General features: G+C 36.9%; 1 protein-coding gene across 5 annotated transcripts in view; it reads left to right on the forward strand.

Annotated features, from left to right (window-relative positions):
• The first annotated feature begins 1,744 nt into the window (after positions 1 to 1,744).
• LOC117971301 (Fc receptor-like protein 5) overlaps positions 1,745 to 12,813 on the forward strand; it is a 43,073-nt gene continuing 32,004 nt past the window's right edge. For 4 of the 5 annotated variants that reach the window (XR_009320009.1, XR_009320010.1, XM_059015776.1 and 1 more), the window contains exons 1-2: positions 1,745 to 1,814; positions 12,307 to 12,342. Coding sequence is in view for 3 of the 5 variants with exons in the window: in XM_059015776.1 (XP_058871759.1) it covers positions 1,784 to 1,814; positions 12,307 to 12,342 (67 nt within the window). In the remaining 2 variants the exon portion in view is untranslated. Of the gene's footprint in view, positions 1,815 to 8,728; positions 8,863 to 12,306; positions 12,343 to 12,813 lie in introns of those variants that run through there. The other variant, XM_059015777.1, reaches the window with a different exon arrangement.

A 12,813-nucleotide genomic window follows, 5' to 3' on the forward strand; every position in this document is an offset into this window, starting at 1 on the left:
AAAGAAATCCAGTACATAATTGAAAAATATTACATTGAAATACAATGATCTACGAATTCATGCCAGTATTATTACCTTTGAGTCGTCTGAGTCTAGATATAGCGCACATTTCAAAGCAAATATATCAACGACAAGTAAGCCGAAGAGAAAGTAATAACAACTGTTTTAATTACATTTTCGCTTGATCTGTTTTGTGTATGTACTGTTTTGATGTCTAAAAAGTGTGTTTCATTTATGCCGAAAGTTCACATTGAAACCATGGCGATGAATACATAAATATGAAATGCTGACTCATGTGCAAATCTCAAAGTAATGCAAAATTTTGGCATAATAATTGCTCAATATGACGAGTTACTGGCTGCTCACATGGAAATAAGTAACCATATTTACTAGGATGTTAAAAACCATACAAACTGACTTGATTTCATCCATTTCCTTTACTGTGCTTGAAGAAATCAATCAATGAATGAATGAAGCTCATTTTTTTGCATGGCAGATTGATAAGATGAAACAACGGGTTTGTAAATTGTTTCTAATTGTGCCTCTTCTGACTTAGAAATCACCAGCAGCCTCCACTGGTACAGAACAGTATAAAATTATTTTGTTGGTCATTTCTTTATGTTTAATAAATTAAGTCGAGAGGATGTGCTTGATTTTTGTCTGCCTTTCTCCTGCCTTAACAACTTGATTTAGAAAATATGATTTAGAAAATATGTTTTGCAAAGTATGTTAGCAGGATGATATTTGAAGGATGGATGGATGAACGGACGGACGAACGGACTGGGGTTCCCTGGCTCTGATCTTTCAATTCTCATCCCAAACAGAGAAATTTGATTTTGCACTGAGAATGTCTTTCTGCTGGAAAATGTAATTTATACAGATCATATTCAAACATTTTGCATATAGTATAGCAATTCCGTGTAAGTACGTACAGTACACTGTCACTCAGTTTTTAGTTTGGTGAATGTTGTTTGTAGCTTTATAAGCACACGTTGTGATTGCCTTTGTGACAGGGTAGCGTCACGGCCCAAGCTGTTACCGGCAAGAAGAGACCCGGAGATAGAAAGCTGTAGTTTAAGTGTTGCTGCGCACGCTTATTAACAAACACAGGAACAAAGAAAAAGACACAAGGTTAAACAAAACAGTCAAACATAGGCTGGTCATTAGACTTCACTACCATGTTGATCAACAACACAAAACTCACAGCACAAACACTCACCCGAAACAAAGGTTTTTTTTACATGTGGCCACTCCCCAATTAGCATGAATTACCTAACTGGGGAACAGCCACACCTGTGATTTATTGGCAGGTATAGAGAAGTGTTTCAATCAGCATGACAAGGAAACCCATTCCATACCCTCAGCACTCTCTGTGTAGAGAAGTGTTTCAATCCACTCAACATGGCAAGGAAACCCATTCCATACCCTCAGCACTCTCTGTGTGTAGAGAAGTGTTTCAATCCACTCAACATGAGAAGGAAACCCATTCCATGCCCTCATCACTCATTTGAACAGGTGTTTCATCAGACCAGTTTTTGAGTAAAGTGTTTCTGTTTTCCAGCAGCCAGTTGGTTAATAGAAGTTTTATCTTCTTGCATGTAAATGAAGTTGTTAATAAATATTCCCCACAATAAGATTGCATGGCTATGTTCTGTCAGATGACAAAATCAGAGCTGTTGTGGTCATTTACTAAACAGGCACAGTGGGAGGAACCTGTGTATTAACAATGTTATAAGAGAGTGTTTCCACCTTGAGCTCAGCTCTGAAAGTGTCTCCAGACAGAATGCAAGCTTGTGAACTCGCCTTTCTGATATGTAAGTATTGTTGCTGATTATCCATCTGGTTTGGGGACAGTTAGAGTGAAAGTTTCCGGGTTTGTAAGACTTCATTGTAATTCAAAATCTATATTTTGAAGTGGTGTCTTGTGGAAATTTCATGGTAAAAGCAGAGTATGCAAGCTAGGTACATGAAATAAGAGTATTTTAAAATATACTGTATGCATGGTAAAGCAGGGAAGAACATGGTAAAGCACAGGGAAGTGAGGAGCACTGTTTTTTTTTCACGATAGTTTAATGGTAAAAGTGTAGTTAAGTGTAGAAAAAGCTAGTCAACGTAGGTAATCAAATGAAAATATTGTAGATGCATGATACAACATGGCAAAAGTATGGCCAAATATGGAAGCGTGCTTATGAATAAATAAAATGTGTATACAAGGATTGTAAGTTTACTAAATTGATTGCCTTCTACAATCAATTATAGGAAAGTAGGGCTGCGACAACACCCATTTTCACCAGAAACCTGCAACAGCCAGAAAGCAGCTGCAAGTAGCAATTTTCACCATTAACAGTATTAGAACATACAATGGTGCTCACACTACTAGCTCGCCATCGATATGACAGAGAAATCTGAAGGGAAAGAGTATTTAGGGTCCGTACAAATCCTCTTGACTGATTAATATCAAAGTACCGACTACCAAGAAGGGAGATAACAACTAATCTTAGCGTGATCAAACTTATTTTTTAGATTTAAACAGAAACAAATCTAAATTGATTTTATTAATCAGTTTTAACCTAACAAAGAGTATTTGAAACAAAAACCTTTAATGTGCAAAAAGTAGCTAATTATTAACTCGGAAGTCCATCTTGGATTTATTGTGCATGCTGAACATTGAGTTTCAATATATATATATATATATATATATATATATATATATATATATATATATATATATATATATATTCCAAGCAGAGAGACACTGTCCGTGCACTACAATGCTTAACGCTAACAGTGGTGTAGACCAATGTAAGGCAATATCAATAATTAAAGAACTGTCTCAGCTAAATATTGGTCACAATCATAAGAATATAAGAAGAACATAAGAAAGTTTACAAACGAGAGGAGGCCACTCAGCCCATCTTGCTCATTTGGTTGTTAGTAGCTTATTGATCCCAGAATCTCATCAAGCAGCTTCTTGAAGGATCCCAGGGTGTCAGCTTCAACAACATTACTGGGGAGTTGGTTCCAGACCCTCACAATTCTCTGTGTAAAAAAGTGCCTCCTATTTTCTGTTCTGAATGCCCCTCTATCTAATCTCCATTTGTGACCCCTGGTCCTTGTTTCTTTTTTCAGGTCAAAAAAAGTCACCTGGGTCAACATTGTCTATACCTTTTAGGATTTTGAATGTTTGAATCAGATCACCACGTAGTCTTCTTTGTTCAAGACTGAATAGATTAATTTCTTTTAGCCTGTCTGCATACGGCATGCCTTTTAAACCCGGGATAATTCTGGTCGCTCTTCTTTGCACTCTTTCTAGAGCAGCAATATCCTTTTTGTAATGAGGTGACCAGAACTGAACACAATATTCTTCATCTTGTACTGTTGAATAAACCTTATTTTTCTTCCTGATTTGGATCCACCAACTTAGAGACACACTTGGTCGCATGCGCTGTCAATTTCTGATTAAAATATATTTTGTTGAACAGACATTATTTTCAAAACAAAAAAAGAACCACAATGTGTTTCAACACAGTGGGTCAATTGCAACAAACTTGTAGAGTTAGTACGGAGCTGCGTACTAAGTTGCGTACCAGCTAGTACGGTACTACCTCAGGATCATCCCCAGCTGCATACTAAATTAGTACCAATTGCATCGAAAAAACAAGCGGAACAAAGTTGGAGACTAGCTGATCCCCAGCTTTAGTACGGTACTAAGGATCAAGCATTGTTGTTGTTACCAAACAGGAACTGAAGGGGGCTCTGAACCATTCTTACATTCATTCATTATCAGAACCGCTTTATCCTTTTACAAGGAGCCAGACACGGCGCAAGGCAGGATGGCTCTGAATCAGAACATTTGAAATATTTGTACCAGTAATGTGTGTATTTTACGATATTATGAGCTAATAATCATTTTTACAATGTTACAAATAAGCCGACATTTATACATAAATATTAATTCGTCTCTAACATATATTTATATGTGTGCACTTAATCATCTATTTTTTTTTATTTAAGATATATATGCATGGTAAAATAATCCATATCAGGGCACACGGACTGCCTATAAAATACTCAACCAAGTGCAATGCCATGAAATAAACTAGCAAAGCTGGTTTAATTTTGATTTCTGTTTTTGATTACAACATTAGCTTTATACATGATACAGACAGTTACAGCTCGTGCGGTGCGGCCCAGGCTGTTTTAAAGGGAGTAAAGTATAACCGTGGTCAACATACACGGGCTGTTTCGACACTATTCTCATTGGACCACAACAAGTACAAAACAGGGAAGGGATGGTATTCTGAAGAAGTATCATAAAAACACCCTGAGAAGAGCACTGTTTATTTTATTTTTCAAAGTGCCCCAGGTCCTACTACGTAAAATAACACTTAACTCACATTCTACCCACGGTGTCCCTACTCCTCAATATTACAGCTCGCCCCTAAGAACCACCAGTGTCGAGTCCCCTGAAATTAAATAAATACGTCTCTCAAATGTGAAACCTACTATCGCATACTACAGGCTCTACATGCATGACTGTAATGCTGCCGATGCCTTCCTTCTTTATTGGTAGTTTAACAGTATTGTAGTGGTAATGTAATTTTATTTTACTATTACAATATCCGTACAGGCAGCAGATGCTTCAAATATAGTGACGACATATATATGTGCATATTATATGCACATATTATTATTTGAGCAAAAATAAACTGCCAGTAAATTCTGGGACTTTCACATGTCTTCCACTATTCCACTTAGTACGATACTAAAATTCTTAGTCCATAGCAAGAGTTAGACTAAGTTAGTCCCGTACTTAGTATCCTCTACAGGGCAGCAGCAGTTATTTTTGGGTTGGTTGCAATTGAGACCTTTTTTAGTACGCAGCTGGGGACTAACTTCAGCCGCCAAGTTCGTTGCAATTGGTATTTAACTTGCGTACTAGTTTAGTACGGAGCTGCGTACTAACCACAGGATCATCCGCAGTTAGTACGCTGCTTTCAGTTCGTTGCAATTGACCCAATGTGTCTTTGTCAGGTAGTCAATTATTTTGACTATTCCAGAGAACCACCCTAGCTTATATACAAATATGATATAATTATTCAATTAACTGCACTTATTGAGATATCAATTAATTAGCACTAAACTGTGGCTGTATGGTCCAGTGGTTAAAGAAAAGGGCTTGTAACCACGAGGTCCCCGGTTCAAATCCCACCTCAGCTACTGACTCACTGTGTGACCCTGAGCAAGTCACTTAATCTCCTTGTGCTCCGTCTTTCGGGTGAGACGTAATTGTAAGTAACTCTGCAGCTAATGCATAGTTCACACACCCTAGTCTCTGTAAGTCGCCTTGGATAAAGGCGTCTGCTAAATAAACAAATAATAATAATGATAATAAACATGACATCACTATTCACACATGATTAAGACTATATTAGTTAACATATCTACAGTAATAGTATAATGATCACAATTAAGTTAGAAATTGACATCCAGTGTTAAAGATCTAATTGATGATTAGTTCTTAGTCAATCAAAATGGTATCAATTAAATATCTCCATTAAATGCATCTATTAAGAATAAAATACTAAGTATAAAAACAGATCATAATTCATTTTCAATTTGCTTCTCATTTTGAGTTATCTTACTGAATAATTCAATCAATAATGGAAGCAACCGAAATATATTCATTGACAATCACAATTGTTGTAATTAATAGTTACACTGTGTCAATTAATGATAAGAACTCAAATCCAAACATTCATTGAGACCATCTGGTTCCATAGTTGTGAGAGTGAATAGCCAATAGGCTCCTCTTCACAATTGTAATGTTACAATAATACCTCCCCTATCTAGCACCAAAAGTGCTATACATTTTAAAGAAGAGTCTGCCCCGTGTTTCATTGCTTGATAATGTCGAGCTATTGCGTAATATGCATTATTATTACAGATAGCTATTCTGATCTTAAGATTTCTTTTGATTTGTCCGATATATGCAAAGCCACATAGACATTTCAACATATAGATGACATGAGTTGTATTACAATTAATAAACCCCTTGATTGTGTATTTTTGACCTGTATGTGGATGATTAAAGTATTTTGTGTTGTACATATTAGGGCAGTGGATACATTTACCACAACGATAGTTGCCATGTATGGGTGTTGTTAACCAATTCTCTGTAGAAGGTGATTTATACATTGAGGATAAGTCTTTGATATTTCTACCACGTCTAAAACAAAATCTCGGTAGAGTAGTGACAAATGTACCAAGCTGAGGATTGCATTCTAAAATTTTCCAACATAACAATTCAAATAACATTTTTTACATATGCTGCATTTTGTAATCTGTGTGATTTATTTGATCAGGAAATTTAGATCTCAAATACCAATTTTGTCCCCAGTTGTGAATGAGCACCTGTGCAGGAGAGGTTTTAATTCAGTTAATATTCAAGCCATAATGTCTGTTAGATGCTGTCATCTGATACCCTGTGTGTGTGTGTGTGTGTGTGTGTGTGTGTGTGTATGTATATATATATATATATATATATATATATATATATATATATATATATATATATATAATTCTGTTTTTGATTCCATTACTATTCAAGCCATCTCATATGCCACAATGTCTGTATTAGATGCTGTCATCTGATACCCTGGGAGTACAAACATTTCATTTGGGAACATTGTGATATTGCCAATCGCTTTGCCAGTGGAGATATTAGTGATGAGATATTGAGAGACAGTGAGTAAGATGATAATAATAATAATAATAATAATAATAATAATAATAATAATAATAATAATAATAATAATTCATTTTATGAACAAGTTGTGTAACTTTTATAACTATGTATCTATTTTCATTATTGCTTACTTAAAGGCGTGTTTACTTACGCTGGTTTAAAGGTAGCCTTATCTGAGGTACTGTTCTCTGCTCCACCCCTAGAGCATTCACTGCATCCATGATTATCTGCCACTTGTTTTCTTGTTTTCGTTAGTTAAACTTCCAGACAACTTGCCAAATAGAACAGATTTGTGTTGCCCAACCATTTATATAATTGTATACATTTCTTCTTTGGAAAATGTGGTTTTCCTTTGCACCCTGCCATTGTGTAATTACCTGATCGGTTACTGGGCTTTAAAATGGATTACTAAGTTACTGTTTTGTTTTTTTTAACGCAGATCACTAAATAGTGATCGCAAGTGGCGGCACTTGCAAAGTGCTTTATGAAACACACACAGCGACAACCTTTGTGTCCTCGCAACCTCATCTCAACCACATGACTGTTATGAAACGGGCCCCTGGAAACTTAAAAATAATGGTACAGAAAGTCCTCTCACAGTGATGTATGCTGATGCTGCTGAGGCCCTTTGAACTGGTCTGAACTGCAGCTACAGCAGCTCGCGTTAAAGCACTTTCTTTTTGAAAGTGTTAAAGCACTTTCTTACTTAAACACATTTCTGGGGAATGGGGTGTTAAAAGATCATTGGCAGTTCTACAGCTCTGGCCAAAAGTTTTGCATCACCTAGAATTTTGGTATTGAGACATAATACAAAATAAAAAATAACTATATGAACAGAATTTAGATATTTTATTTAACATCATGTAATCAAAGAAACTACAAAATGAAGTTGCAAAAGTCTACCGGAAGCCATACTAGTTAGTATAGTATTTCATGTTAAATTTTGAAATGTCACATTTTTAAATTGTCAGTTTTTCATTAAGTATATGGAAAAATACAAAGCGGTGTGTAATTCAATATGTTAATGTAACATTATTCTGCAGGTTTCATTCGACTTTATGAAGCAAAATCAGTAAATTCTATAGGGTGATGCAACATTTTTGGCCGTAGCTGTAGGTGGTAAAATAAAAATTTTAAAGTTGAAATTTACCCAGTGATTGCAGGCCTCCTGTGTTTATGGCTTTCTGCCAGCTGAATGTAAAATCTGATTGAAATAGTTTATATTGATAGTTTCATAATATTGATTGCTGACATTTTGCCCTCCATGAACATTTGTATGAAGGTATGAAACAGAGACTAACAGAAGTAGATTGGAGTAAAATAGAGAAAACATCCACAGAAAAAGAATGTCTGTTTTTTAAAAATGTAGTACTAGAGGCGCAACACAATTACATCCCAAAAGTAGACAAATCTAAATCTAAAACAAAATGGCCAAAATGGTTTAATAGATCAATTAAAAAAAATATTTAAAAAAAGTCACTTTACAGAGCGTTTAAAGGGGACCAAAAACAAAGTACAATGGATAATTGCAAAGCATATAACATGGTTTATTTTGATTTCCAGAAAGCTTTTGACAAAGTCCTGCATAAAAGATTAATTCTCAAACTGAACGCAGTAGGGATTCAAGGAAATGCATGCACATGGATTAGGCAGTGGTTGACATGTAGAAAACAGAAAGTACTGATTAGAGGAGTGTGGCAGAGCAGGGCTCTGCCCTTGTAAATATTGGCAGGGATGGGGTTAAATTCTCCTCCCTGCCCAGGTTTATTGCGTCAGGTGGGAGCAATTATCAATCAATTAACACCCAGCCACCTGACATAAAAGGAGGCCTCAGCGCCTCAGTAGAGGGAGGTAACAAGGGTGGTTGTCTTTGTGTGCTGGGGTTTTTGTTCATTTTGTTCATTTTGTTCATTTTGTTCATTTTGTAATCCATTGAAGGCAAAGCTAAGCCTGGAAGCCTTCCTTGTAAGTTTTACTTTGTGTTTATTGTCTTTGTGTTTAAGAACCTTTTTGTTTGGCCCTCGTGCCTGTTTATTTTGTGTCGTTTTTATTTAGTAAAAGTCTTTCTGTTTGAACTGCAGTCTGTCCAAGGAGAAACCTGAAAATGGAGCGAGGTAACCAGTGGTGTACCACAGGGATCAGTTTTAGATCCTCTGCTATTCCTAATCTACATTAATGATTTAGATTCTAGTATAGTAAGCAAACTTGTTAAATTTGCAGACGACACAAAAATAGGAGGAGTGGCAAACACTGTTGCAGCAGCAAAGGTTATTCAAAATGATCTAGACAGCATTCAGAACTGGGCAGACACGTGGCAAATGTCATTTAATAGAGAAAAGTGTAAGGTACTGCACACAGGCAATAAAAATGTGCATTATAAATATCATATGGGAGATACTGAAATTGGAGAAGGGATCTATGAAAAAGACCTAGGAGTTTATGTTGACTCAGAAATGTCTTCATATAGACAATGTGGGGAAGCTATAAAAAAAGGCCAACAAGATGCTTGGTTATATTGTGAGAAGTGTTGAATTTAAATCAAGGGAAATAAAACTTTACAATGCATTAGTAAGACCTCACCTAGAATATTGTGTTCAGTTCTGGTCACCTCGTTACAAAAAGGATATTGCTGCTCTAGAAAGAGTGCAAAGAAGAGCAACCAGAATTATCCCAGGCTTAAAAGGCATGTCGTATGCAGACAGTTTAAAAGATTTGAATCTATTCAGTCTTGAACAAAGAAGACTACGCGGCGATCTGATTCAAACATTCAAAATCCTAAAAGGTATAAAAAATGTCAACCTAGGTAACTTTTTTGACCTGAAAAATGAAACAAGGACCAGGGTCACAAATGGAGATTAGATAAAGGAGCATTCAGAACAGAAAATAGGAGGCACTTTTTAACACAGAGAATTGTGAGGGTATGGAACCAACTCCCCAGTAATGTTGTTGAAGCTGACACCCTGGGATCCTTCAAGAAGCTGCTTGATGAGATTCTGGGATCAATAAGCTACTAACAACCAAACGAGCAAAATGGGCTGAATGGCCTCCTCTCGTTTGTAAACTTTCTTATGTTCTTGTATGGAGTAAAAGATTTAGTTTGTTTGATATTTACGATACTATTATTATATTACAGTTTTGAAAACCGGGGTCTTATTGTAAGCAGCAGTTGTTGATGCAGAATTCACCCCCTGGTCTCTAAGACGCTTTAGATAAAAGCATCTGCTAAATGACTAACTACTAATAGTAGTAGTAGTAATAATAATAATAATTATTATAATAATAATAATAATAATAATAATAATAAGAGCTGTTTTTTATGCAATAAGAAATGAGTTAGAATTATACTGTTAATCATTTTGAAGTTTATAAAATTGAAAAGCACAAGTTAAGATTAATATTACATGCTGAATCCCCATGTGTATGAAGCATGTTTGTTTCTGTTGTCAGTTTTACTACTATAGCATTCAGGACTGAGAGGATAAGGGAGGGGGCTGGTGATTCATTGTGATCCTGCTATAATATACTAACCATTCCTGTATTGTAAGTTGATTCCAAGTCAATGTTTAAGTCTTAATGGCAGCCTGTACTTTAGAAAGGGTTTGTGACAGGGGTCTGCCGTGTAGGTGCATGCATTCACTGTTGAGTGACAGGCAGCAGATCGAGGAGGAGTTTGAAGTTGCCACGCCCCGCAGGCAAACAGGTCTTATTTACATCTTCACAAAGAGAACAGCTCATATGACACTACCAGCAATGGTAGTGCACAGAGTACTCACAACGCAGTGTACAAAATGAAAAACATTGTACAAAAAAGTATAAAATAAAAGGTGCCATGAAAATGGCATGCGCCACTCCCTAATACATGGGGGTCCCCCTTACACACCTCCCTGTACTTTATAGGGATCTACCATCTCTGAACTAATCTTTACGCGTCTAAACAAACTCGCCCGGCCGTCGGTGGTTTTGGTTTCTTCTATTGGCTCCAATCTCGGTTTACCCTGACGGTGATCGGAGGCTTTCATGAGGCAGCAGTGTGGAGTAGTGGTTAGTGCTCTGGTTGTGGGTTCAATCCCAGATGGGGGACACTGCTCCTCTACCCTCGAGCAAGGTACTTTACCTAGATTGTTTCAGTAAAAACCCAGTTGTATAAATGGGTAATTGTATGTAAAAAATAATGTGATATCGTGTAACAATTGTAAATCGCCCTGGATAAGGGCGTCTGCTAAGAAAATCATAATAATATTAATAATAATAATGAAGGTGTTTACATCTCTGTGTCTGGGTAACATGGGCGATGTTCAGCCCACTGGCTTTAGCTTTGTAGCAGCCCTGAGGTGAATAAATAGAACCTTTTTATACCTGACACCCCGCTGGAACACACCTACCTGCTGATTAGATTCCACACCTGATAATCACACACAGCAGTCAGGCTCTCCCAGGAGCGTCAGGTACCTCATTAATTAATTACAATAATAACAATAAATGTACACACATTTCACACAATACTATTTACATTATATACACACAAAACCCACTCTTCATGTATAGGGCTCCTGCCCTGCCACAGGGTTAAACAGTTTTTCAATTAGACCACGCTGTAGGATGTACCAGCTGAGAAGGTTGTCAGTGGTGTGAAAAACGTTAGCGTGGGAGAGAGGAAGCACTGCTGTGTGGGTCCAGTCCTGTGGTCTGCTATCTTTTAATGTCTTGTTTTTCACAGGTCTGTGTCCATGCTTGTCATTTCAATTGAAATGTTGCAAAATAGAGCTTATGTTTTGCTTTTAGTCATGAACCACTCGACACATCTCTATTGCAAAATAACAGAATCATTTCACCCTGATGGATCACAATGAATAGACTAATAGATAATTGTGCTGCCAGTGTAACGGGCAGTGTTGTGTGATGCACTGCCATTGTGGATGCTGACCCCTGCTGGTGAGATGAGATTAAAAGCTCTATAACCATACATGCAGAGGAGCCTGGCTCTTTTGCATAGGGGTTAAGATGCTCACCTGCGGTATGTGTGGTCGGCAGTGTGTGCTCAGCCTTCTCCGTGTTACTTATTATTGAATTGAATTCACAACTCAAATCTGCTTTACTAAACCCCGTGCGTGTGTCCAAGTTAATGAAGGATTATTATTATGTGACAATGTCTTGCTTTGTTTTTTCTCTTCCCTCACCTTTACAATCATTCACAGGGTTCTTATTGAAATGACTCAAATCTTGTGTTTGTATTATTTGGTAAGTCTGTGTTAAGGTGCTTTGACTATGAGTTCAGGAGTTGCCTGTCATAGACATATTTAACATAGGCTAGATTAGAGTGTCTTTATATTATTATATACACCAGCAGCAAGTAGTGCACAGCAGTGTGTTACTAACAAAACAAGAGAAGGAAACCTGATCAAAAGTGTGCGATCACTAGATGGCGCTGTCTCTTACTTCTCCCTGTGTTAGCACATGTTACATGTATGTATGGCAGCACCTATAACTGATGAGCACGGTATAACAATGGTAAAAGCATTGGAAACAGCAACACGACTCTCTTTTTTTTTGTTTTTCAGTGCTGACTGTAGTGAGCTGCTCCAGACAGTATGAAGGTAAGAGAACAGTTTACAATGTGAGCACAGTTTAAAACATGATTTACAATTCATTTGGGGAGGGAGGGGGGGCAGAGCATAAAGCTCATTTGAGAAATTACACTTTTCATGTTAGTTCTGTGTCTGTCTGTGATGGGGTGCCAGCTCGCCCCTATCATTTGTGGTATTGTTGTTGTTGTTGTTGTTTTTACTGTTTTCATTATGTTTTTTTTTTTTATTGTGATTCTTGTTTGGTTTGGGTCGGTAGGGAGGGGGTTAAATTCCTCCCTGCAAAAATACATGTGAGAATGTGGCTGGAGCCTTAAGTGCTTAATTGGTAATTATTGGGTAATTGGGCTCCAGCCACAGACTATAAAAGGCAGGTGAAATTCTTTGTTAGGGAGGGGTTGTTTGGTTTTGGAGAGAAGCAAAGTGAGTGTTGCCTGCAATATATATATATATATATATATATATATATATATATATATATAT

Source organism: Acipenser ruthenus, chromosome 51, assembly GCF_902713425.1.
Source record: "Acipenser ruthenus chromosome 51, fAciRut3.2 maternal haplotype, whole genome shotgun sequence".
Taxonomy (NCBI): domain Eukaryota; kingdom Metazoa; phylum Chordata; class Actinopteri; order Acipenseriformes; family Acipenseridae; genus Acipenser; species Acipenser ruthenus.